Here is a 27,097-nt window from a genome sequence, read left to right on the forward strand (position 1 = left end):
AAAAAATACATTTAAAAAACAGGATGTACAATTTCCTACCTTTTTGTGTGAATAGAGGGGAAAATAAGAAATGTATAAATGTATCATATGCTTGAAAATTAATCAAGAACAAAAAATAGAGGATTGTCATAAATGTTAAGCTTGAACTTTTATTAAAATGTGATGGCATACTGAAATAAAAGCAAACAAAATACTAAATCATATTGTGGTATATGGTAGGAGTCATTGATCCAAAATCAGAAAACCTAGATCTACTTCTAAGTTCTCTATTAAACTTTCTCTGTTAATTTCAATAAATAATTCTTCTGGATCTCAGTTCTTTTATTTGTAAGTAAGTACACTGGGCAAGATGATCTCTAATGTCATTTCTTGCTGTAACTTTCTATAATGCTCAAAAAAAGGAATTCAAGGCAAAGTTAAATTCCTGTGAAAACAAATTTAAAAATATATTAATTGGGCTATCTTAAGTGCCAAATAATCAGGGGAAAAAGCCAGACTGGCCAATACTTGAAAGAAACCAAAATTCTACCATGCTGAGTGTGGTGGTTTTGGGAAGATGAAAAATGTTTTCAGCCAACAGATCTTTTTTGTTTTAATATTCTTGTACAATATTTAGAAGATTTTCATTACACAATCATCAAAACAAAGTCAACTTTAAAAAGCCAAAGTGTTGCCTTGGCTGCCGTATTATCCCAAGAACTTTCCACCATCTGGGCTGGAAATGTCCTAGAACAAACTACTGCTGGAGCAAGTTATTAATATCATGTGAAGAAAAAAAAGACAGGCACCGTGACCTTGTACTGCTCTGCTAGGGCAGAGTGGAACACTTGGATAAAGACAAAAGCCTTCATGAAATGGGTGTTAGTGTTGGCTACAAAGCCAACGAATACAGAGGGGAAAAAAACATCCTCCTTTGACTTACTATTGGATAAGAAACCTGACAGTACTGTAAATGGAACATAAGTTTAACAAAAACAACTGACAAATTCAAAGGATTAAGACCAAAATTAAAAAATACCAAGTTTATGCCAGCATGGGGATTCTAAAAAATAAAGAACTAAGAAGTGGTATAGCATTTTACAGATACTCTCAATAGCAGTAATGGCTAGTTTTTAAAGTTAACAAATCAAAGACATGGTAATACTCCTCATTTGTAAAAGTCTTAACAATGGAACAGAAAATACCTGGACATTGTGAGTCCAAAAATCTGGGTTCTAATCTCAGAGCTGTTACTTATTACCTTTATCAGCCACCTTGCATGTCAACTTTATCTCAAATACATGGTTTCTCAAGAAATAACAGTATATACTTAACAGTGCATCAAAGTATAAAATACAGCCACATAGCTTCTTGAAGTAAAATTCAACAACCAAAAAGAACTTTCAAAAATATCCTTTGAAAAATCAAAACTTAAGATGGATTGACAAGATGGATAAATAATAATAATAAAGCAAATACACAAAAATGGTTGGTGTCCAAAGTGTAATCATGCCAACTTAAAATGTTGCATTTATAAAACAGAACAAGAGCATTCAGGAATTAAAAATGATTACTAAACCTTCTCAAAAGTTGGAAATGGCTTTTAAACATATGAGGAGATGCTCAACCTTACTTGTAATGAGAAAATGCATAAGAATCACAGTATGATTTCCATTTTTAACTTACAAAAAAATTTTCCAAGACATAGTATTGGCAACTGTTAAATGCTTTTGATGGGGACTATAACTGGTGTAATCTCTTTAGGAGACAATGTTTTACCAAATTTGTCATATTTTTATCAAATTTTAAAATGTGTGTGCTTAATTCCAACTCGATTTATGTGGCTATGTCTGTATATATACATAAAGTAAATGTGTGTATATGTAGTACATCAAGGTACTGGAATGAGTCATGCACATGGAAGAACCTTAAATGCATATTACTAACTGAATGAAGCCAATCTGAAAAAGCCACACACTGTATGGTTACAACTATATGGCATTTTAGAAAAGGCAAAACTATGGAGGCTAAAAGGATATGAGGGTCAGGAGCTGGGAGGGTGGCAGAAGGACGAACAAGAAGAGGATTTTTAAGGGAGTGAAATGACTCTGATAAGAGATAAAGGTCATGATCCATTTATCAAAAACCACTGAATGCACAACACACCAGAAGTGGACCCTAACATGAACTCTGACTTTGGGTAATGATGACAAGTCAATGTAGGTTCACCAAACGGACCACTGTAGGAGGGGATGTTGACAGTGTGGAGACAGCACTTATATGGAACTCTCTGTGCTTTCTGCTCAATTTTTCTGTGAACCTAAAACTGCTCTGAAAAATAAAGCCTACCAATTAAAAGAGAAAGGAAAAGAAACAGTGTTACATTATTTAGGAATGTATATAAAGGTAAGATAAGGGTAAAGATTTACATAAACCACTAGAATAGCTAAGATTTAAAAATGATTACCTCTGGGAAGGAAAGGGATAAAAGGGAGAGGATGAAGAACATTTGTTCTCATCATAAGCCCTCTGTGCTATTTTTCCTCAAATTATGTGCACATATATATTATAATTTAAAATAACTGCATCAGCATCAATGTCTAGTACTAAATAACCAAAAGTAATATTATTTAGATCATGCCTGAAAAGAAATTACTGTCAACAATTAACTTACGTAAGTGACATAAAATTTAAAAATAAAATCAACTGTTTGTTGGCAGAATTAAAATTTGCAGTTATTAATGTCAAACCACCTCATTCATATTTTGCTATACATGTATTAATAACAGCAAAAGAAATTTAAAAAAGCATTCTGTACCAATCTTGCTTTTCTAAGAGTCAAATTTCTTTAAAGGCAGAGATTCAACATTTTCAGGGCTGAGCTACCTAAGAGTCTGGCAAACTGAACTTAAGAAAGTCACTTCCCTTCTAGTTCAGTGACATCATACATAAAATGAAAGGGCTAGGACAAATAACATACGCTTAATGCTAGTTCTAGAAATGCAATGATTACATGACTCAACAGCCCGTAACTTGAAAGGAAATACATAAAAGTAGGCAGGAGTTAGGACTCTGATTTTGCTATTGCTAATCTTTTACACCTAATGCCAGATTAGAACCAGTTTTCCCAGCAGCCACAGAAGCTCCTCCAAGCAGCCTGACACAACAGAAACTTCATTCGGTTCCTACACAGATCATTCACCTCATTCTTCTGAATCTCAAACGAACCCATATCTTACAACCACTATGCTTGTTAATGACCAAGTGCTACTACTTTTTATTGAGTTTAAAATACGAAAATCAACTCAGAAGCAAATACATTCAATGTATTTTAGTACTTACTATGTGTGGAAACAATACACTTTTATAATCATAGAGCATTTTAGAATTTACAAAACCATTTTCAAGCACTTCATATTAATCTTCCACACACTACTAAACAACAGAATAAGCAGTGAGAGCACTAGACAGCCGTCCTCCCAGGAGATGCTCTCACTCAACTGCTAGCCCCTCTACTGCAATAAAGGGCATAAGGTATTCATTCAACTATCAACTTGCCTGGCTGTCCCTTCAATAGCTACATGAGTTCTCCAAACTCATGCACTTCAATTTCCATATCCAAGATACTGAACAACTGAATTAGATGTCTACAAATGCCTTTTACAAGAGACAATCTACGATCTACTAACCCCAGTTTTAAAATGAGAAAACCAAGGCCTGGCATGACGTTGCTGGCTTGTGACAGAGCAAGGATCCACTCTCCATCTTCTGGATTCGAAATTACTAGTGGTATGTTTTCCTACTACATAATATATTCTATAATTTTGACAATAGTCAGTTAAGCAGTTATGAACACTCTGAGCACATAACTTGCAAAACCAACACCATTTGTTGGAGTGGTTATATTTTGGTCAGATCTCTTAAATAAACCCAATAAAGGTTTACTTACTTTAAAAGTTTTTACTGGTTTCCCCCTACCTCTGAGGCATCCAAAGTCAATTTTCAAACTAGAAAGCTACTGTGAACATAATACTGTTTTGATATATGAAAATGCTATCATCTTTAATTCTGTAAAGCTTATAAAATCTTAAATACCTAATTCAGCCAGAAAGCTGCACTAGATAATTCCCTGACCACACCTAAAACTTAAATGCCAACTTGCTTTAGCCACCTACTCTGTTGAGGCTGGATTTGGACTAGTGTTTGGAACCAACACGCAAGGCTGAAGAAAGGCATGTTCCAAACAGGCTCTTCTTTTCCCACCAAGGGTCTCTCCAGTTCCTTCTCTCTCTCCCAACAACTTGTAGATTTCATAAAGAAACTGTTTATGACTCTTCAGGTTTTTGCTACTACTCCCTGTTTGCACCACAAGTTTTCAATATTCAGTTTTTCCACAGTGTAAGATCTAAGCCAATGTCATTAGTCTCTGGGTCAAATAAATATCCATTTTATATCATTTTATTACATTTCAGAAATCCTATGGATAAAGTAAATTTTATAAATATGATTCTTAATCAGTTTCGTCCCTCCTGAAATACATCCATCCAAAATGGGTTTGAGAAACAGCTCTAAAAAATATAGTATGTTCTTTCATATCTTAATAAACAGAGAATCCTAAACATAATCAAACCTTTAGTCCTTCTAACATTTAAGTCTTTACTCCATCAAACAACATACCTCATCTCCCACAAAGCCTCTGCTCTAATAAAACTAATGCACTTGTGATTCTCCAAACACATTATTCACTCCCAAGTGGTCCCTATCCAGCCCCTTCTGACTCTTCAGTGGCCTGGCCATTGCTAACCAGATCAGCTCCAAATGACTGCAGTGAGGGCTCCTCTTTTGGGGTTGTCTGTGTATCTATCCATCTCCAAGCTCTTCAAAATCTTTGCCAAGGACCTAGTTCACTATATACACACAGTAAAGCCACAATATATGTTTCTGAGAATAACTTACTGAAAAAGGAATTATTATCCTGTGAAGGGATAATCTGGGGACTAGTGAGATATAAAATTGAGTGTCCCTAAATTAAGTGTCCCAAGACTACTCAGCATTTATAAATAATTATTCTATCATTTCCTTAAATATTGTCAGATGCCATTCCTCAGTGTTTCAGTTTCTAATAGCCCCTTTCTACTATAAACGTCTATAAGACACCTGTTTTTTTATAATGCACCAACTGCAAAGGGGCCCTGAGCCACTTCATTTGCAATGGAATACACGTTAGTCCAACACTGTGTTTAATACAGATTAGCTGATGAGAAACAAAATGCTTTAAACACACTGAATAGGCTGTCACCCTACTAATTTACTCATTCAACAAATATTTTTTTAGTCTACCATGTGCCAGGCTAACCTGAGCACTAGGAATACAGCCGTGGGCAAAACAAATGCTGGTACAAAAAGAGTCCTTGTTGTCATTTCTAACTTTATATGAGAAATACAAGCAAGAGAAATAACAGATAATATGAAAGGTAGACACAAGTATAAAGACCAAAAATAAAGCATGATAAAAGGACAGAGAATGAGAGGGGTGCTATTTTAGGGTACTCAGAGCAGCTATTTCTAAGAAGCTAAAGGAAGCCTGTAGGAGGTCAGGACATGAGCTATGCAGACATATGAAGGGAGACAGTCAAAGCAGTAGAATAAAGTGCAAGGGCCCTGGAGACAGGGGTGGACTGGCATGTTCCAAACCAGCACGGACATCCGCATGGATGACGAAGAATAACAAGGATGAGGCTGGCAGAAAACATCAGACACCCCCAGTACTTGAGAAGCAAACAGTCACACCACACAACAGATACACACAAAGGCAACTGATTGTGAATCTCATATTTATATAATCTCATTACTTACCAAAAAACTAGTAAGGTTTCTTAGATTAAATTATAATTGAGAAATCTGCAAATCAGAGACCAGCAAAGAATTAAACAGCTCCAGTCTTCAATGCGTTCACAGGTTGACTTAAGGAAAACACACAAACGGATCAGAGGAGGTGGCTCTATGTCTGGCCTGCGGCCAATAGAAAGGCTCACTTTGAGCAGACCTCAAAGTGACCTGTCCAGGGCAGCACCACTGGAGCAGAGGGGGAGGTCCTATGGTTGACAACAGTATCATCATACACTAACAATGACAGTTTTGACAACAGCAGCAGCCAAAGCAGATTAAAAGACAGACAAGGAAAGAAATCCAGTTCAAGTTCTCAAAATAACTTCTACTGCAAAATAAGATAGCATCACAGGTAGTCCCCAAAATGTAAGTATTGGACCCAGACATAATAACTCCTCCTGCTGCTGGGGCCCAACCTAAACTCCACCACATGGGTGAGTCACCGAGGTCTCATTCAAACCTTACAACCTAACAACCCACACACTGCCACAAACTCTAAGTAGTGTGCTTTCATCTCGGGCCTGCCAAACTGTGTTCTTTTTATTACACTATCTGTGAGTGTCATGAGGAAAATATCTTTACCTTACTTTTACTCTTGTTCCATTCACTTTCTTCAGATCACAGAGAAGGTATAACAAAGACAAAGTTTTAGTTTTGGAAGACTTATTTCAATCCTAGTGGGATCAACCCAACATATAATGAAAAATGTCAAGTCATGAGACTGTGCATGACTCAATCTTTATTTGAAATACAGAAGACCTGAGAGGTATGGAATTAAGGGGAAATTCCTGAAAGATGTACAATTTCAATCTGACTTTGAAGATTAACACCTCAGAGAATTAATATTTTATCAAGAAATTCAATCTGAGAAGGAGTATCACTAATTTAAAAGTCAATATTTATCACAAATTCCTACAAATTCTGGGAGTTTATTGAAACTACTAGAGCTGATCCTATTCTCCTAATAAAGTATCAATGCAAACTTAGCATACAGATCACTAAGTATCTATTTTCTTGGTAATCACTTTTTTATATATTAACAGAATGATTTCTCAGTCTCATAAGAAGTGTTTAAGCTGAAGAACAAATGGGCCCCAAAGTCAGTAGAAGAGGACATAATAAAGATCAGAGAAGAAATAAATAAATTGAAAAGAATGAAACAATAGAATCAATGAAACCAGGAGCTGTCTTCGAGAATATAAACAAAACAGATGAACCCCTAGCCAGACTTATCAAGAAAAAAAGAAAGACTACACACATAAACAGAATCAGAAATGAGAAAGGAAAAATCACTACGGATACCACAGAAATACAAAAATTTGTTAGAGAATATTTTGAAAAATTATATGCTAACAAATTGGATAACCAAAAAGAAATGGACAACTTTCTAGAAAAATACAACCTTCCAAGACTGATCCAGGAAGAAACAGAAAATCTAAACAGACCGATTGCCAGCAATGAAATTGAACTGCTAATCAAAAAACTACCTTGAAAAAAAATCCCCTGGACCAGATGACATCACTGCTGGATTTTATCCAAATTTAGAGAAAACCTAATACCCATCCTCCTTAAAGTTTTCCAAAATGTAGAAGAGAAGGGAATACTTCCAAACTCATTCTATAAGGCCAGCAATCACTCTAATACCAAAACCACAAAAAGACACAACAAAAAAAGAAAATTATAGTCCAATATCCCTGATGAACATAGATGCAAAATTGTCAAAAAAATATGAGCAAACAGTGAAACAAAAGCAAAAATGAACAAGTGAGACTATATCAAACTAAAAAGCTTCTGTACATCAAAGGACACCATCAGCAGAACAAAAAGACATCCTACAGCATGGGAGAATATATTCATAAATGACATATCCAATAAGGGGTTGACATCCAAATTATATAAAGAACTCACATGCCTCAACACCCAAAAAGCAAATAACCTAATTATAAAATGGGCAGAGGAGCTGAACAGACACTTCCCCAAATAAAAAATTCAGATAGCTAACAGGCACATGAAAAGATGCTCCACATCGCTAATCATCAGAGAAATGCAAGTTAAAACCACAATGAGATATCAAATTCACACCAGTTAGGATGGCCACCATCCAAAACACAAACAACAACCTAAAGCTGGGAGGATTACGCTCCCTAATGTCAAACTCTACTAAAAAGCCACAGTAATCAAGATAATTTGGTACTGGCACAAGAACAGACCCATACATCAATAGAACAGACTAGAGAGCCCAGATGTAAACCCAAGCATATACGGTCAATTAATATATGATAAAGGAGCCATGGACATACAATGAGGAAATGGCAGCCTCTTCAACAACTGTTGGCAAAACTGGACAGCTACATGTAAGAGAATGAAACTGGATTACTGTCTAACTCCATACTCAAAAGTATACTCAAAATGGATCAAAGACCTGAACGTAAGTCATGAAACCATAAAACTCTTAGAAGGAAACATAGGCAAAGCTCTCTTGAATATAAACATGAGCAATTCTTCATGAACATATCTCCTAAGGAAAGGGAAACAAAAGCAAAAAGGAACTAATGCAACTACATCAAATTAAAAAGCTTCTGTACAGCAAAGGACACTATCAGTAGAAAAAAAAGCATCTTACAGTATGAGAGAATATATTCATAAATGACATATCCAATAAGAGGTTAACATCCAAAATATAGAAAGAGCTCACACACCTCAACACCCAAAAAGCAAATAACCTGATTAAAAAATGGGTGGAGGATCTGAACAGACACTTCTCCAAAGAAGAAATTCAGATGGCCAACAGACACATGAAAAGATGCTCCATATAGCTAATCATCAGGGAAATGCAAATTAAAATCACAATGAGGTATCATCTCACACCAGTTAGGATGGCCAACATCTAAAAGACAAGCAACAACAAATACTGAAAAGGATGCAGAGAAAGGAGAACCCTGCTACACTGTTGGTGGGAATGTAAGCTAGTTCAACCATTGTGGAAAGCAATATGGATGTTCCTCAAAAAACGAAAAATAGAAATACCATTTGACCTAGGAATTCCACTCCTACGAATTTACCCTAAGAATGCAGGAGCCCATGTACCCCTATGTTTATCGCAGCACTATTTACAATAGCCAAGAAATGGAAGCAACCTAAGTGTCCATCAGTAGATGAATGGATAAAGATGTGGTACATATACAGAATGGAATATAATTCAGCCATAAGAAGAAAACAAATCCTACCATTTCCAACAATATGGATGGAGCTACAGGGTATTATGCTCAGTGAAATAAGCCAGGCAGAGAAAGACAAGTACCAAATGATTTCTCTCATTTGTAGAGTATAAAATGAAGCAAACCTGAAGAAACAGAACAGCAGCAGACTCACAGACTCCAAGAAGGGACTAGTGGTTACCAAAGGGAAGGGGGTGCGGAGGGGTGTGGGAAGGCAGGGAGAAGGGGATTAAGAGGCATTATGATTAACACACATAATGTAGGGGGGTCACAGGGAAGGCAGTGTAGCACAGAGCAGACAAGTAGTGACTCTATAGCATCTTACTACACTGATGGACAGTGACTGCAATGGGGTATTTGGGGGCAACTTGATAATATGGGTGAATGTAATAACCACAATGTTGCTCATGTGAAACCTTATAAGATTGTACATCAGTGATACCTTAAAAAAAAAAAAGAAGTGTTTAAACTAGTTTTGAATTACCCTCAGTGGCTATTAAATTAAATTCCCCTTGCTCATCACCTAGCATGCCAATGTTACATGTGAAAAGTTTATAGCTTTTCTGATTGATGATGTGTGGGTATGAGACCATCACCCATTTTCATATGTTAATAGTCCCCCTTAAATAATAAGATGATCCACAACACTGCACTACAGTTACAGTAGATGTAACATTTAAATAGTAGTTTGGTTTCACATGGAAACTGTTACCAAGACAAACCCTCTTGCAGGATGGAATTCCAAGAACATTAAATCATAAAAATTGTTTCGGCAGCTGGTTAAGACTGAGTGTACAAAATACAAGACATCTGGTTGTCTGTGCATTTTCAGTTCATTTAAAAAGTATAAACACATTAAAACACTGAAATGTTTGATATATTACAACACTGTTTACTCCCCAAGAGTGTTGAAGTGGCTGGTCTATTCATTGTATTCTTGACTTTACTAGCTAACAGGATCTACTATTTCCATCCCCCTTAACTTTGCCAAGATATTTTATCAACAAAGGAGGTGGGGGGAAGAATGTACTCATTTAAGATATAGACTAAACTGCTGGTATGTGCCAGTGACACACAATAGAGGTGGTGCTATTTTTTAAATTATATCAGGAACACATGAGGCACTGAACATACTACAAACACTATGACAAGTAAACAGCAGACTAGTCTCTGTGTTCTCCTTCCCACATTTGACCACATGTATCAGAAACCTAATCACAGTGGCTTAACCAAAGTAATGTTTATTTTTTTCATGTAAGAAGAAATCCAAAGAAAAGCCATCAAGTACTGGTGAAACAGCTCCATATTATCAATATCCCATATTCCAGGGACACTATTCTTTGCACATGGCCCTGATCATCATAGTGTTCAGATCGCCCATGCACTGCCTGCACATTACCAAGAGGAAGAGAAGGGCAAAGGGCAAGAAGCTGAACGTACATGCTGCACAACCTAATGGCTTCTGCTTACATTATTGCCAGTTATGTCATGGGGCCACCTTTAGATCTCAAGATGCTTGAAAAGTAAGCAGGACATAGGCTGGCCCCCAAAACAATATTGGAGATCTGTTAGAAAGAAAAAAAGCTATGCAAATAATTGCATCTGTCACAGAGTTAAACTTACATGAGACATTTTCCCCTGTTCTCTTCCCCATTGGGTGTTTCCTCAGTTTTCTCAGCCCTGCCTTACAGGCTGCACATCACCAGACCAAGTCCCCACAGGGTTCACTGGCTCTAAGTACACTTATACACAACAGAGGCTAGGACCCATTTTCTCACAAATACTTCCTTTCCTTTTTGCATTACAGGCAAATTGCTCATTTCCAACAATATCCCCATTAGACTGAGATTTTATGGTGAGAATCTTAAAATCAACATATTTCAAAAATAATTCCTTCAAAATATGCACTCTCAGCAGGAGTAGTATCACCCCAAGAGAGTGAAAATTGGTTTTTCAGGGGTAAAAACCTTTACAGATATGGTTTATAAACATATCTTCAGCATGTCTGGGGTATTCAAATTTAATTAGGAGGCAAGAGGCAATTAAGAAAAAAGTGTCTAAAAGGTCTCCTCAGAAATAATTTTTTTTTTTTAAGGAGAGTAACTGTTTTAAAAGTAAAAAGTATTTTGAGTCATGCAGGCATTGCAGGCAACCGTAGTGACAGAAATCCAGTTACAGTAAACAAACACAGGTCTGTTTTTCTTCCATGAGAAGTCCAGGGAGTAAAGGGGGTGAGGCAGGACCGGTAGTTGAAGACTTTGGTTTGGCAGCTCAGTGACATCAAAGCAGAGTTTTCTTTGAGTCTCTTGGCTCTCTTGGCTCCTTGTGCCAAGATGGCCACACAATTCACAGGTTCCTGTCCACATACCAGATAGCAGGAAAGAGGGCTGGCAAGAACAAGAAGATACACCTCCCAACAGAGTCACGTCCACTTTAGCCAGAAATTTTACTGGAGGACTTCCCCCTACATCTCACTGACCGCATCTAACATCCAAGGAAACGGAAATATAACCTCTCCAAGCCTAGAAATAAACTCAGGAAGTAAGGAAGAAGGGGAGAACAAATATTAGTGTATGACTAGCTGCCTTTACCATATATGGATTAGAATCAAATTGCTCCTCTCTTAACCCCTGTACAGAGATCTATCAGACTTCATTACAGAGATTAATCTGATTTTGTGCCTACCATATGCTTAACTTTGCTAAAGAGTTTATTTTCCCCTTAACAACATAAAATTGTTTTGACGATGGACAGTCGCAGTCTAAATATTATTAGGCAGGAGAAGGAAGCACTCCTTGGATGTACATGGAGACATACGTAAAAGGCATACACTGAAGTACTACACCAGGCCCCACAGTGCTTCAACGTAGTCAATTACAATCTTCAATATACAAATGAGATGAAACAAATCCTGGCTTAGCCAGTACTTACAAGAGTGGAATATCAGTGATTAACTGCATCAAACAGCAGAGCAATTCTTCCAAAAGATCTTCTGAGTCAGAACCTGAGAAGATACATAAAGGTTTTTGTAACTAAGTATAAAATAGAACAGAGCTGTTTAGAAATTCAGTTGCCATTCCTAATAATAAGAACAGTTATTACATCAACTTAGACACTAATGTTGACCTCTGAATAAAATCTAAATCATGAGTAAATTATGACTGTCATCTAAGATAGGAATTTCGAGCATCAGTTATTAGTTATATAGCTTTTAATGCTTGAAGGTATCTTATAGCCCCTATAAGCCAGTAGTTTACAAATTTCTTATATTGCACGGTTTGTTCATACCCTTTACTGAAGTCAAATGTACAAAACAGACTTTGTAAAATCAAGCTGCTCTTGCTGCTTTGTTTGAATCAGGAATGGAATACCTGTGTCTCTCCAGTAAATATCTGACCTTACCCTTGGTCTCCCTGATGGGTCTCAAAGCACTTTTTCTGAACCTGTGGGGCTCCACAGATCACAGAAGAAACCACCTCTTGACAGAGTCAAAGGTAAAATAGTTTCCCCAAGTCACAGAATTAGTGGCAAAGGTAGGCTGTAAATCACCATTCCACCAGAAATGTTCCTCTGTTCCCAACTGCTCTAAGTGACCTTTTAATTTCCAAAGCTAATCAATATCTTATGTGACTTCTGGCTTTGGACATTATTGGCACCTACTCCATCATGAAATTCTTCCCTCAGTTCCTATGACACCTTATTTATAGCCTACTTTTTTCTTTATTCATTCCCTATATCCACTGACTTCCTCAGAGTATCTTTCAAATATTGGTGTGTTCCTGAGTCCTCATTGCCTTTCTTCTCACTCCCTACGTTCTCCCTCATCAATCAACACTTACATGTCGGGGACCCCTCTACAGTTTGCCTCTTGGCTTCTCTATTGAATTTCACATTCTTACATTCAATTGCCTACTGGCCAGCTCCACCCAGCTGCATCATCAGTACGCACACTCAACATGTTCAAAACTGAACTTGTCTCTCCTAACACTTCAAATTCACTTATTTCTTCTTTACTCTCCATTTTGGTAAGCATGACAACCCAGACTACTCTGTCTTACTAATATTTTTATAACCAATTTCTAGGTGTTCTCAATTACACAGTCCACCACTCTGGTATTTCCTCTTTTCTTCACTTCCCACAAGCTTTCGTTCAGTATTTCACCATCTCAGCTCAGCTGAACATTTCACTGAGTTAAAACTCACTCCTGAACTTTTTAAAACTTTCCTACTAGTATTCCTACCCCCAATTTTACTCCTCTCCAATCCAAAGCCCACACTGCTAACACAGGGAGCTAACTAAACTCCATCCCCTCATTCTCCTAGCAATCTTTTCAATTGCTTTATGCTGATTACTACATATAAGAAGAAACTTCAAGCACCAAAGTATAGCATGCCAGACCCTTCAAGATGTAGGCCCTGTATTCTTTTGGCCTTCATCTCCCACATTACTCCTTTCACATATGCCAGCAATACCGGCTACCTGCTACATGCCATCTTAGGCCTCCTCAATAACATTCCCTCTGCCTGGAATGCTCTCCAACAATAAAAACCTGGGATTTTTTAAGCCAATCTTCATCCATCTGAACCACCCTCAATCTTCATTTCCTCCACAAAACCGAATTCTCTTGCCTCACCCTGAATAAAAATAATCATCTACTAAGTGTCTACACCTTGTGCACATGTCTTTCATTGTATATGTCAGTTTACCTACACCATAATTTCTGTCTACATGTAGGCAGGCCCTACTGGACTCTGCATTTTTTGAGGGTGATCACTGACAAAGAGCTTCGCACATAACATATACTTAATATATGTTTGCCGAATTGAACCAGGTGTTGAAGTACAAATTTAGTGGTTATTTACAAGGCATCAAAGTACTTGGAATTGCCAAAAGCAATTTAGCAATTCTTTTTTTCTAGACCACATCACCAGGTATTCAGAAACTATGAAGAAAATTCCTTCCTGCCTCACTAAAAATAGAACTGGCACAGTAACCCTCTGAGAGGTGCATGCAAAGCTTGAAGAGAATATTAAGTCACCCTGAACACACCAATCAGTGCTACAAAGAATACACAGCAAGAAGCAGGTTCGATAACCACATTAAATCTCACTCGACAAGCAGTAGGCTTAGCTCATCTAGTAAAGAATGTAAGATTAAGAAACATGTAACATTTGTCTAAGGCTACATCCCAAGGAATGGATCTAACTCAAACCCTTCGCATTGCCAAAGCTGTCCAAAATTACCCCAAGTGAGTTAACAACCTATTCCAACAAGCTGATTTGCTGGAATATAATATATACTCAATGCATGTTTGCTGAACTGTTATTCCTTGGCTCATCTTACAGAATGTAGTGACCAGATCCAATCACTCATGGATTCCCTAAAGAACACTGCACACCAAATGAGTTGGCCAGTGTAATGACATACCCCTATTAAGCCAAGCAGCCAACATAGCTTTTTAATTACAGAAGGTAAGAGAACAAATGCTCAAGATCCACACATGGTTAGATTTCTCCTTTTGGGATGTAAACATATCTAATTTTAAAATCTTGAAATGATGAAAAGGATTCTTTACTCAGTTCCATGTGCCATCCAAAATCATGACCTCAGCCAAGTGTACAGCTTGCATCAATTAAGGAATATATTCACAGCTTTGTTATCAACTTTACAGAATAATGAAAATGATGATAAATATATTTCATACATATAAAATGTAACATTTCAGGGCCAAAGCTCTAACGAAACAAAAGACAAAACCAAGCAATTTCCAGTTGAAATCTCTGAGAGCTTTCATTTACTAAAACAAAAACATTTCTACAGAATGCCATATTCTTATTTCTGGGGATAATTTAGAAGCAAATAACTGCAGATCAAGTGAAGAGAGACAAGATGTAACTGCTTACCAGGTTTGACATTAAACAAATCACTCATATTGCATTATTTTCCAAGTAGCATGTATTATCTCTCAGCTTTCACATGAGGCCAAATATCTTCCTTAGTTTCAATAATAAAAGCAAGTAAATATAAACTCACCTGCCAAAAATTATAGTGACACACTAAATGCATATCTCACAGAATGGGAATCTAAAAAGCCCTTGAAATGTGCAGGTCAATGACAAAGTAAATTTAAGTTCTTTGCAAAGGGCTTTGCAGAGATTCAGTGTGTTTGTTACACTGCGAAGTTTTAAACCCAAAGTTTCTCTCTCTTGAAGAGTTTCAGATTGCCTCTTATAGCTCCAGTCTGTTATTTAAGTATTTTAAATCTTAGCTTCTCTGAGATAATATTAATAGCTAATATTTACTGAGTGCTCTACCCTTTGACAGGCATTATGCTAAGATTTTCAACTTTACCTCACTTTAAACCTGACAATAACTAGTAAGAAGTAGGTACGATCATCATCATTGTATCACAAACGAAGGAATTGTGGCTCAGAAAGGTTAGTAACTTAGAGTTAGGTGGCAGAGCCTAGATTTGAGCCCAAATCCAGACTTCCAAAGGTGAGGGGAAAAATTTTACATGTTGTTTTTAAAGACATGTTTCTATACAAAGTTGGAAAAACTCCAGTCAACCAACCCATGTTTCACTGAAGGCCTTAACTACAAGTCCTGGTCAGTGAGTACTATGAGCCCTGTTAGGAGAGAGATCTGAAATAAAACACAGTAGTTCACACATCAAAGTGATTATGTTATACATTCATCAGCACATACCAGAAGTCCTTGTTCCAAACATCCAATTTAGAAATAAACTCAAACAACGAATAACAATTATTATGAGCATTATGCAGAACAAGGCCACTGAAATCCAAACCCCTAATCCTTAGGGTTATTTTACTTTAAAGCCCTAACCCCACTTTCTCTGTTTCCCATATGCACTGCCAGACGGACAAGCAAAAATGAGACAAGATGCTATCTATACTCCCTTAGAGCTCTAATAATCTATACCTGAAACCAAGTGGCAGTACCTGTTATTTCTTTCTATTCAGTACCCATCCAAAACCACATGTTAAGATAACACTCTTGTCTCAGCCTTTTGGAGAGAACCAGAGAATAGTACATAAAATACTATTGTTAATCAAATGCCTTCCATCAGAGTAGAGGGGAAGGGAAAAGAAAGAAAAAAAAAAAAACTCACTTGAGGAAGGAAGTAAAAACAGCACAGATGGGAAACAAAGCAGCAGCCAGAAAAAAGAAACATACGGGTCATAGAAATCAGGTTGACACATAAATATTAAAACACAAGAGAGATAATTGTTACTGTTTTCTCTGCATCAGAAAATCAAGATGCCAATTTCTCCATGCTGCCCAACACCATAATGTGCCGAATACAAGTACTAAAAACTTAATCAAGAAATAACAGAAGGGAAAAAAGATGGCATGAGAAGTGAGGCAGAAATCTCCTACCAAAACCACATATTATACAAAAATACAAGAAATACAACTAATCCTAAAAAAGTAACCAGAAAGAAGACTGCAACAGACAACTTACATCTGGGGAAAAGAGAAGACCACACAGAAAAGGGTAAAGTAGCAAAGCCACAATCCGGCGGGACCCAGGCCCTCCCCCAAATTGGAGCTCAATGGTGGGAGAAAGAGAAATGGACCAGGGAGGGAGTGGAAACCCAGGACTGCTAAATACCCAGCCCCGGAGATCTATTCAGAGAGCATGAATCTACATTACATAGTGCTCTGGTTATTAGAGGGGTTGGAAAGCAAAGACAGGCAGAATACTCAGACAGACTGATCTCACCCGCTTATGGACAAAAGGTACCCACAATAGGCTGCTCTGGAAAAAAAGAAAGGTGGGTGCTCTGAAAAACTTCCCAACAGTGAGAGGCTGCTAAAGGGGTAAGGATTATGTAGAGCTTGCTGTGAAAAGGATGAAAGGATGAAATGGTGAAAGGATGGATGGACAAAATCAGCCAGGCACACTCAGCCCAGAAGGGTGAGAACTTTCAGGAGTGTCAGGTGTTCCATCACCGTGGCTGGCAACAAAGCACCGAGGCCCCCCCACTGCAAAACAGACTGCCGCCCCTTCCTTCCAGCGAGCACTGGCTCACAAACCTGCTGTCCCCGCCATTCCACCAGGCCAGCCGAGGACAGCCCAGCCTATCACAGCTACAGGGGCATAACACAGAGACTGTACCTTGCACGCTCACCCCACTGGCCCTGGCAGTGGAGCATGCACTGAGGCCAGGAAGCAGGAAAGAGCTCTTTCCTCCCAGAAGACACCTGGGCCACTCACCTGCAAACCCCGCCATCACTCCAAAGGCTGGGCAGCTCCAGAGAGTAGAGCTCCTGGGCACTAGAGGGCACTGCCTACACAAAGTTATTATTTATTCCATATTATTCATTAGAAATACGAAGAGGCAAAAGAACCTTGTTCAGACGAAAAATCCCTCAAACACCATAAAGAGGGCTCAGTGAAACTGAAAAACCGATCTTCTTAATAAAGATTTCAAAATAAAAATCATAAACATGCTCATAGAGCTATAGATAAATATTCAAGATCACAGGGATGACTTCAAGAAAAAGACAGAAACTTTGAAAAATACAGTATCTGAAATGAAACATACAATGGCGGGATTTAAAAGCAGATTAGAGGATGTAGAGGAGATGGTGAATGGAACAGAAATTAGAGAACAGGAATACAAAGAAGCTTACTCACCGAGAGAAAAAAGGACCTCTAGGAATGAAAGGGTTATAATAAGAGGACTGTGAGACCAATCCAAATGGAACAATATTCACATTATAGGGGAACAAGAAGAAGAGAGAGAAAAAGGGATATAAAATCTCTTTGGGGAAATAACTGCTAAAAAATTCCCCAGTCTGGGAGAGGAAATAGTCTCTCAGGTCATGACATACACAGATCTCCCAACACAAGGGACCTAAGGAAGAGAAAACCAAAATATATAATAATTAAAATGGCAAAAATCAAGGACAAGGACAGACTATTAACAGCAGCCAGAGAGATAACAAAGATCACCTACAAAGGAAAACCCATCAGGCTATTATCAGACTTCTCAGCAGAAATCTTACAGGCCAAAAGGTAGTGACATGATATATTTAATACAATGAAACAGAAAGGCCTCAAACAAAGAATACTCTACATGGCAAGATTATCATTTAAATTTGAAGTGGGGATTAAACAGTTTCCAGGTAAACAAAAGTAGAGGGAATTTACCTACCACAAACCATTTCTACAGTGTATTTTGAAGGGACTGCCCTAGATGGAAGTGTTCCTAAGGTGAAACAGATGCCACGGCAAAGAAAGTAGACCAACCAACTACTAACTAAATGCAAAATAAAATCAGCTATCCACAAAATGAGTCAAGGGAAATACAAAAGAGTACAGAATAAAACACCTAACATATAAACAGTGGAAGAGGAAGAAAAAGAAGGGCAAGAAATAAAGAATCGTCAGACTGTGTTTAAAATATGGCATAGCGTAATAAGTGAGTTAAGTTAGACAGTTAGATAGTAAAGAAGCTACCCTTGAACCTTTGGTAACCACGAATCCAAAGTCTGCAATGGCAATAAGTACATATCTATTGATAATCACCCTAAATGTAAATGGAGTGAATGCACCAATCAAAAGACACAGAGTAATAGAATGGATAAAAAAGCAAGCCCCATCTATATGCTCCCTGCAAGAGACTCACTTCAAACCCAAAGACACACACAGACTAAAAGTGAAGGGATGGAAAAAGATATTCACGCAAACAATAGGGAGAAAAAAGCAGGAGTTGCAGTACTTTTATCAGACAAAACAGACTTCAAGACTAAGAAAGTAACCAGAGACAAAGGACATTACAGAATGATAAATGAGTCAGTCCAACAAGAGGACATAACCATTATAAATATTTATGCACCCAACATAGGAGCACCTACATATATGAAACGAATACTAACATAATCAAAGGGTGAAACAGAATGCAAAGCATTCATTTTAGGAAATTTCAACACACCACTCACTCCAAAGGACAAATCAACCAGACAGAAAATAAGTAAGGAGAAAGAGGCACTGAACAACACATTAGAATAGATGGACCTAACAGACATCTACAGAACACTCCATCCAAAAGCCAACAGTATACACATTCTTCTCAAGTGCACATGGAACATTTTCAAGCACAGATCATATTCTAGGCCACAAAAAAAGCCTTAGTAAATTCAGCAGGACTGAAATTGTACCAACCACCTTTTCAGACCACAAAGGTCTGAAATTTTAAATAAATTATGCAAAGAAAATTAAAAAGCCCACAAACACATGGAGGCTTAACAACATGCTCCTAAATAATCAATGGATCAATGACCAAATAAAAACAGATCAAGCAATATATGGAGACAAATGAAAACAGTAACTGAACACCACAAAATCTGTGGTGCACAGCGAAGACCGTGCTAAGAGGAAAGTATATTGCAATACAGGCTTAACTCAAGAAACAAGAACAATCCCAAATGAACAGTCTAAACTTACAATTAATGAAACTAGAAGAAGAGGAACAAATGAGGTCCAAAGTCAGTAGGAGGAGGGAGGGACATAATAAATATCAGAGTAGAAATAAATAAAATTGAGAAGAATAAAACAACAAAAAGAATTAATAAAAGCAGGAGCTGGTTCTTTGAAAAAATAAACAAAATAGATAAACCCCTTCCCAGACATATCAAGAAAAAAAGAGAGTCTATACACATAAACAGAATTGGAAATGAGAAAGGAGAAATGGACACCACAGAAATACAAAGAATATTAGAGAATAATATGAAAAATTACATGCTAACAAATTGGACAACCTAGAAGAAATGAAAAACTTTCTAGAAAAATACAACCTTCCAAGACTGCCCCAGGAAGAAACAGAAAATCTGAACAGACCAATTACCAGCAATGAAATTGAGTTTGTAATCAAAAACCTGCCTAAGAACAAAATCCCTGGACCAGATGTCTTCACCACTGAATTTTATCCAATATTTACAGAAGACCTGATATCCACCCATGTTAAAGTTTTCCAAAAAGCAGAAGAGAAGGGAATACTTCCAAATTCATTCTATGAGGCCAGCATCACTCTAATACCAAAACCAGACAAAGATACCACAAAAAGAACTTACAGACCAATATCCCTGTTGAACAGACAGGTAGAATCCTCAACAAAATACTAGCAAACCAAATTCAAAAATATATCAAAAAGATCATCTATCATGACCCAGTGTGATTTATTCCAGGCATGCAAGGATGGTACAATATTCGAAACTCCATCAACATCAAACACCACATCAACAAAAAGGACAAAAATCACATGAACATCTCAATAGATGCTGAAAATGCATTCAACAAAATTCAACATCCATTCATGATAAAAGCTCTAACAAAATGGGTATAGAGGGAAAGTACCTCAACATAATAAAGGCCATACATGACAAACCCACAGCCAACATCATACTTAACAGCACAAGCTCAAAGCTTTTCCTCTAAGATGGAGAGCAAGACAAGGATAGTCACTGTCCCCACTTTTATTGAACATACTTCTGGAGGTCCTACCCACGGCAATCAGACAATACAAAGAAGTAAAAGGCATCCAGATTGGTAAGGAAGAAGTTAAACTGTCACTGTTTGCAGATGACATGATACTGTACATAATAAAACCCTAAAGACTTCACCACAAAACTTCTAGAACTAATAACTGAATTCAACAAAGTTTCAGGAAACAAAATGAATACACACAAATCTGTTTCATTGCTATACACTAACAATGAACTAGCAGAAAGAGAACTCAGGAAAACAATTCCATTTACAATTGTGTCAAAAAGAATAAAATACCTAGGAATAAACATAACCACGGTGGTGAAAGACCTATATCTGAAAACTACAAGACACTCATAAGAGAAATTAAAGAAACACCAATAAATGGAAATACATCCTGTGCTCATTCATGGATAGGAGAAAATTAATATTGTCAAAATGGCCATCCAGCCTAAAGCAATCTACAGATTCAATGCAATCCCTATCAACACTCCAACAGCATTCTTCCACAAACTAGAACCAATAGTTCTAAAATTTATATGGAACCACAAAAGACCCTGAAGAAACACAGCAATCCTGAGAAGGAATAATAAAGCTGGGGAGATAATGCTCCCCGACTTTAAGCTCTACTACAAAGCCATAGTAATCAAAACAATTTGGTATTGGCACAAGAACTAACCAATGGAAAACAATAAAGAGCCCAGATATTAACCCACACATATATGGTTAATTAATATACAATAAAGGGGCCATGGATAAACAATGGAGAAATGACAGCCTCTTCAACAGCTGGTGTTGGCAAAACTGGACAGCTACATGTAAGAGAATGAAACTGGATTATTGTCTAACCCCATAAACAAAAGTAAACTCAAAAAGGATCAAAGACCTAAATGTAAGTCATGAAACCATAAAACTCTTAGAAGACAACATAGGCAAAAATCTCTTGACATTAACAATTTTTCATGAACATATCTCCTCGGGCAAGGGAAACAAAAGCAAAAATGAATAAATGGGACTACATCATGCTGAAAAGCTTCTGTACAGCAAAGGACACCATCAGCAGCACAAAAAGGCATCCTACAGTATGGGAGAATATATTTGTAAATGACATATCAGACAAGGGGTTAACATCCAAAATATATAAAGAACTCACATGCCTCAACACCCAAAAAGCAAATAACCCAATTAAAAAATGGGTGGACGCCGACACCTCTCCAAAGAAATTCAGATGGCCAACAGGCACATGAAAAGATGCTCCAAATTACTTATCATCAGGGAAATGCAAATTAAAACCACAATGAGATATCACCTCACACCAGTCAGGATGGCCAACATCCAAAAGACAAGCAGCAACAAATTCTGGCAAGGATGCAGAGAAAGGGGAACCCTCCTACACTGTTGGTAGGAATGTAAATTAGTTCAACCATTGTGGAACAATATGGAGGTTCCTCAAATACTAAAAATAGAGATACCATTTGACCCAGAAATTTCACTCCTAGGAGTTTATCCAAAGAAAACAGGATCACAGATTTAAAAAGACATATGCACGCCTATGTTTATCGCAGCACTAATAGTGAAGACATGGAAGCAACCCAAGTTTCCATCAACCAAGTTTCCATCTGTATCCAGATGAATGGATACAGAAGAGGTAGTACATATACACAATGGAATATTATTCAGCCATAAGAAGAAAACAAATCCTACCATTTGCAACAATATGGATGGAGCTAGAGGGTATTATGCTCAGTGAAATAAGGTAGGAAGAAGAAAAGTACCAAGTGATTTCACTCACTTGTGGAGTGTAACAACAAAGAAAAACGGAAGGAACAAAACAGCAGCAGACTCACAGACTCCAAGGGACTAGCAGTTACCAAAGAGAAAGGGTGTGGGGAGGGTGGATGGGGATGGAGGGAGAAGGAGATTAAGGAGTATTATAATTAGTACACCTAATATAGGGGGGCACAGGAAAGGCAGTATAGCACAGAAAAGACAAGCAGTGACTGTTATAGCATCTTATATGCTAATGGACAGTGACTTCAATGGGTTTTGTGGGGGGGACTTGATAATATGGTTGCATGTAGTAACCACAATGTTGCCCATGTGAAACCTTCATAAGATTGTATAGCAATGGAGGGGGCGGAAGATGGCGGCGTGAGTAGAGCAGCAGAAATCTCCTCCCAAAACAACATATATCTATGAAAATATAACAAAGACAACCCTTCCTAGAATAAAGACCAGAGGACACAGGACAATATCCAGACCACATCCGCACCTGAGAGAACCCAACGCCTCGCAAAGTGGGTGAGATACAAGCCCCGGCCCCGCGGGAGCCGAGCGCCCCTCCCCCCAGTTCCCGGCGGGAGAGGAGCGGGCAGAGCGGGAGGGAGATGGAACCCAGGGCTGCCGAACACCCAGCCCCAGCCATCCGGGCCAGAGTGCAGGGCCCTCGATACTGGGAAAACAGGGCAGCAAGAACAGTGAGCAGGCACTGGAGGCTGGGCGACAGAGGACATAAGAAAAGCGCGCGACCATTTTTTTTTTTTTTGCTTTTTTGCTGCTTTGTTTTGGCGAGCGCTTTTTGGAAGTCTTAAAGGGACAGGGACCCCAATATTAGGGAAACAGGGCAGAAAGACCGGTGAGCAGAGGCCTGAGGCTGGCACCGGAGAATAAAGAAAAACGAACGACCACCTTTTTTTTTTAAATTAAAAAAAAATTTTTTTTTTTTAATTAAAAAAATTTTTTTTCTTGTTTTTTTTTGTGGTCGTTGTTTTGTTTTGGCGGGTGCTTTTTGGAAGTCTTAAAGGGGCAGGGCGGGTCACTTAATCCAGAGGTAGGGAACCCGGGATCTCAGGGCACCCTAACCCCTGGGCTGCAGGGAGCAGGGAGGCCCCTTACGGAGATAAATAGCCTCCCAGCAGCTCCTGCTCCAACGCGACTCCACCATTTTGGAGTAGCTGCCCGAGCCAGGCCACGCCCACAGCAACAGCGTAGATTAACTCCATAGCAGCCGGGCAGGAAGCAGAAACCCTGTCTGCGCGCAGCTGCGCAGCACAAGCCACTAGAGGCCGCTGTTCTCCCAGGAGAGGAGGGCCACAAACCAACAAGAAAGGAAGTCCTTCCAGCCGTCACTCGACCCAGTTCTGCAGACTATTCCTATCACCATGAAAAGGCAAAGCTACAGGCCGACAAAGATCACAGAGACAACACCAGAGAAGGAGACAGACCTAACCAGTCTTCCTGACAAAGAATTCAAAATAAGAATCATAAACATGCTGACAGAGATGCAGAGAAATACGCAAGAAAAATGGGATGAAGTCCGGAAAGAGATCACAGATGCCAGAAAGGAGATCGCAGAAATGAAACAAACTCTGGAAGGGTTTATAAGCAGAATGGATAGAATGCAAGAGGCCATTGATGGAATTGAAATCAGAGAACAGGAACGCATAGAAGCTGACATAGAGAGAGACAAAAGGATCTCCAGGAATGAAACAATATTAAGAGAACTGTGTGACCAATCTAAAAGGAGCAATATCCATATTATAGGGGTCCCAGAAGAAGAAGAGAGAGGCAAAGAGATGGAAAGTATCTTAGAAGAAATAATTGCTGAAAACTTCCCCACACTGGGGGAGGAAGTAATCAAACAGACCACGGAAATACACAGAACCCCCAACAGAAAGGATCCAAGAAGGGCAACACCAAGACACATAATAATTAAAATGGCAAAGATCAAGGACAAGGAAAGAGTGTTAAAGGCAGCTAGAGAGAAAAAGGTCACCTATAAAGGGAAACCCATCAGGCTAACGTCAGATTTCTCAACAGAAACCCTACAGGCCAGAAGAGAATGGCATGATATATTTAATACAATGAAACAGAAGGGCCTTGAACCAAGGATACTGTATCCAGCACGACTATCATTCAAATATGACGGTGGGATTAAACAATTCCCAGACAAACAAAAGCTGAGGGAATTTGCTTTCCACAAACCACCTCTACAGAACATCTTACAGGGACTGCTCTAGATGGGAGCACTCCTAGAAAGAGCACAGCACAAAACACCCAACATATGAAGAATCGAGGAGGAGGAACAAGAAGGGAGAGAAGAAAAGAATCTCCAGACAGTGTATATAACAGCTCAATAAGCGAGCTAAGTTAGGCAGTAAGATACTAAAGAGGCTAACCTTGAACCTTTGGTAACCACGAATTTAAAGCCTGCAATGGCAATAAGTACATATCTTTCAATAGTCACCCTAAATGTTAATGGGTTGAATGCACCAATCAAAAGACACAGAGTAACAGAATGGATAAAAAAGCAAGACCCATCTATATGCTGCTTACAAGAAACTCACCTCAAACCCAAAGACATGTACAGACTAAAAGTCAAGGGATGGAAAAACATATTTCAAGCAAACAACAGTGAGAAGAAAGCAGGGGTTGCAGTACTAATATCAGACAAAATAGACTTCAAAACAAAGAAAGTAACAAGAGATAAAGAAGGACACTACATAATGATAAAGGGCTCAGTCCAACAAGAGGATATAACCATTCTAAATATATATGCACCCAACACAGGAGCACCAGCATATGTGAAACAAATACTAACAGAACTAAAGGGGGATATAGACTGCAATGCATTCATTCTAGGAGACTTCAACACACCACTCACCCCAAAGGATAGATCCACTGGGCAGAAAATAAGTAAGGACACGGAAGCACTGAACAACACAGTAGAGCAGATGGACCTAATAGACATCTATAGAACTCTACATCCAAAAGCAGCGGGATATACATTCTTCTCAAGTGCACATGGAACATTCTCCAGAATAGACCACATACTAGGCCACAAAAAGAGCCTCAGAAAATTCCAAAAGATTGAAATCCTACCAACCAACTTTTCAGACCACAAAGGCATAAAACTAGAAATAAACTGTACAAAGAAAGCAAAGAGGCTCACAAACACATGGAGGCTTAACAACACGCTCCTAAATAATCAATGGATCAATGACCAAATCAAAATGGAGATCCAGCAATATATGGAAACAAATGACAACAACAACACTAAGCCCCAACTTCTGTGGGACACAGCAAAAGCAGTCTTAAGAGGAAAGTATATAGCAATCCAAGCATATTTAAAAAAGGAAGAGCAATCCCAAATGAATGGTCTAATGTCACAATTATCGAAATTGGAAAAAGAAGAACAGATGAGGCCTAAGGTCAGCAGAAGGAGGGACATAATAAAGATCAGAGAAGAAATAAATAAAATTGAGAAGAATAAAACAATAGCAAAAATCAATGAAACCAAGAGCTGGTTCTTCGAGAAAATAAACAAAATAGATAAGCCTCTAGCCAGACTTATTAAGAAGAAAAGAGAATCAACACAAATCAACAGTATCAGAAACGAGAAAGGAAAAATCACGACGGACCCCACGGAAATGCAAAGAATTATTGGAGAATACTATGAAAACCTATATGCTAACAAGCTGGGAAACCTAGGAGAAATGGACAACTTCCTAGAAAAATATAACCTTCCAAGATTGACCCAGGAAGAAACAGAAAATCTAAACAGACCAATTACCAGCAACGAAATTGAAGAGGTAATCAAAAAACTACCAAAGAACAAAATCCCCGGGCCAGATGGATTTACCTCGGAATTTTATCAGACATACAGGGAAGACATAATACCCATTCTCCTTAAAGTTTTCCAAAAAATAGAGGAGGAGGGGATACTCCCAAACTCATTCTATGAAGCTAACATCACCCTAATACCAAAACCAGGCAAAGACCCCACCAAAAAAGAAAACTACAGACCAATATCCCTGATGAACGTAGATGCAAAAATACTCAACAAAATATTAGCAAACCGAATTCAAAAATACATCAAAAGGATCATACACCATGACCAAGTGGGATTCATTCCAGGGATGCAAGGATGGTACAACATTCGAAAGTCCATCAACATCATCCACCACATCAACAAAAAGAAAGACAAAAACCACATGATCATCTCCATAGATGCTGAAAAAGCATTTGACAAAGTTCAACATCCATTCATGTTAAAAACTCTCAGCAAAATGGGAATAGAGGGCAAGTACCTCAACATAATAAAGGCCATCTATGATAAACCCACAGCCAACATTATATTGAACAGCGAGAAGCTGAAAGCATTTCCTCTGAGATCGGGAACTAGACAGGGATGCCCACTCTCCCCACTGTTATTTAACATAGTACTGGAGGTCCTAGCCACGGCAATCAGACAAAATAAAGAAATACAAGGAATCCAGATTGGTAAAGAAGTTAAACTGTCACTATTTGCAGATGACATGATACTGTACATAAAAAACCCTAAAGACTCCACCCCAAAATTACTAGAACTGATATCGGAATACAGCAAAGTTGCAGGATACAAAATCAACACACAGAAATCTGTGGCTTTCCTATATACTAACAATGAACCAACAGAGAGAGAAATCAGGAAAACAACTCCATTCACAATTGCAT

The 27,097-nt window shown here is 38.2% G+C and overlaps 1 protein-coding gene across 4 annotated transcripts in view; it reads right to left on the reverse strand.

Moving 5' to 3' along the window:
- Positions 1–27,097, reverse strand: part of DYM (dymeclin) — a 439,846-nt gene that overhangs the window by 329,602 nt on the left and 83,147 nt on the right. For all 4 annotated transcript variants that reach the window (XM_057504164.1, XM_057504163.1, XM_036918624.2 and 1 more), the window contains one exon: positions 12,018–12,090. In XM_057504164.1, the coding sequence (XP_057360147.1) occupies positions 12,018–12,090 (73 nt within the window). The remainder of the gene's footprint in view (positions 1–12,017; positions 12,091–27,097) is intronic.

The sequence above is a fragment of the Manis pentadactyla genome, chromosome 6 (assembly GCF_030020395.1).
Source record: "Manis pentadactyla isolate mManPen7 chromosome 6, mManPen7.hap1, whole genome shotgun sequence".
NCBI lineage: Eukaryota > Metazoa > Chordata > Mammalia > Pholidota > Manidae > Manis > Manis pentadactyla.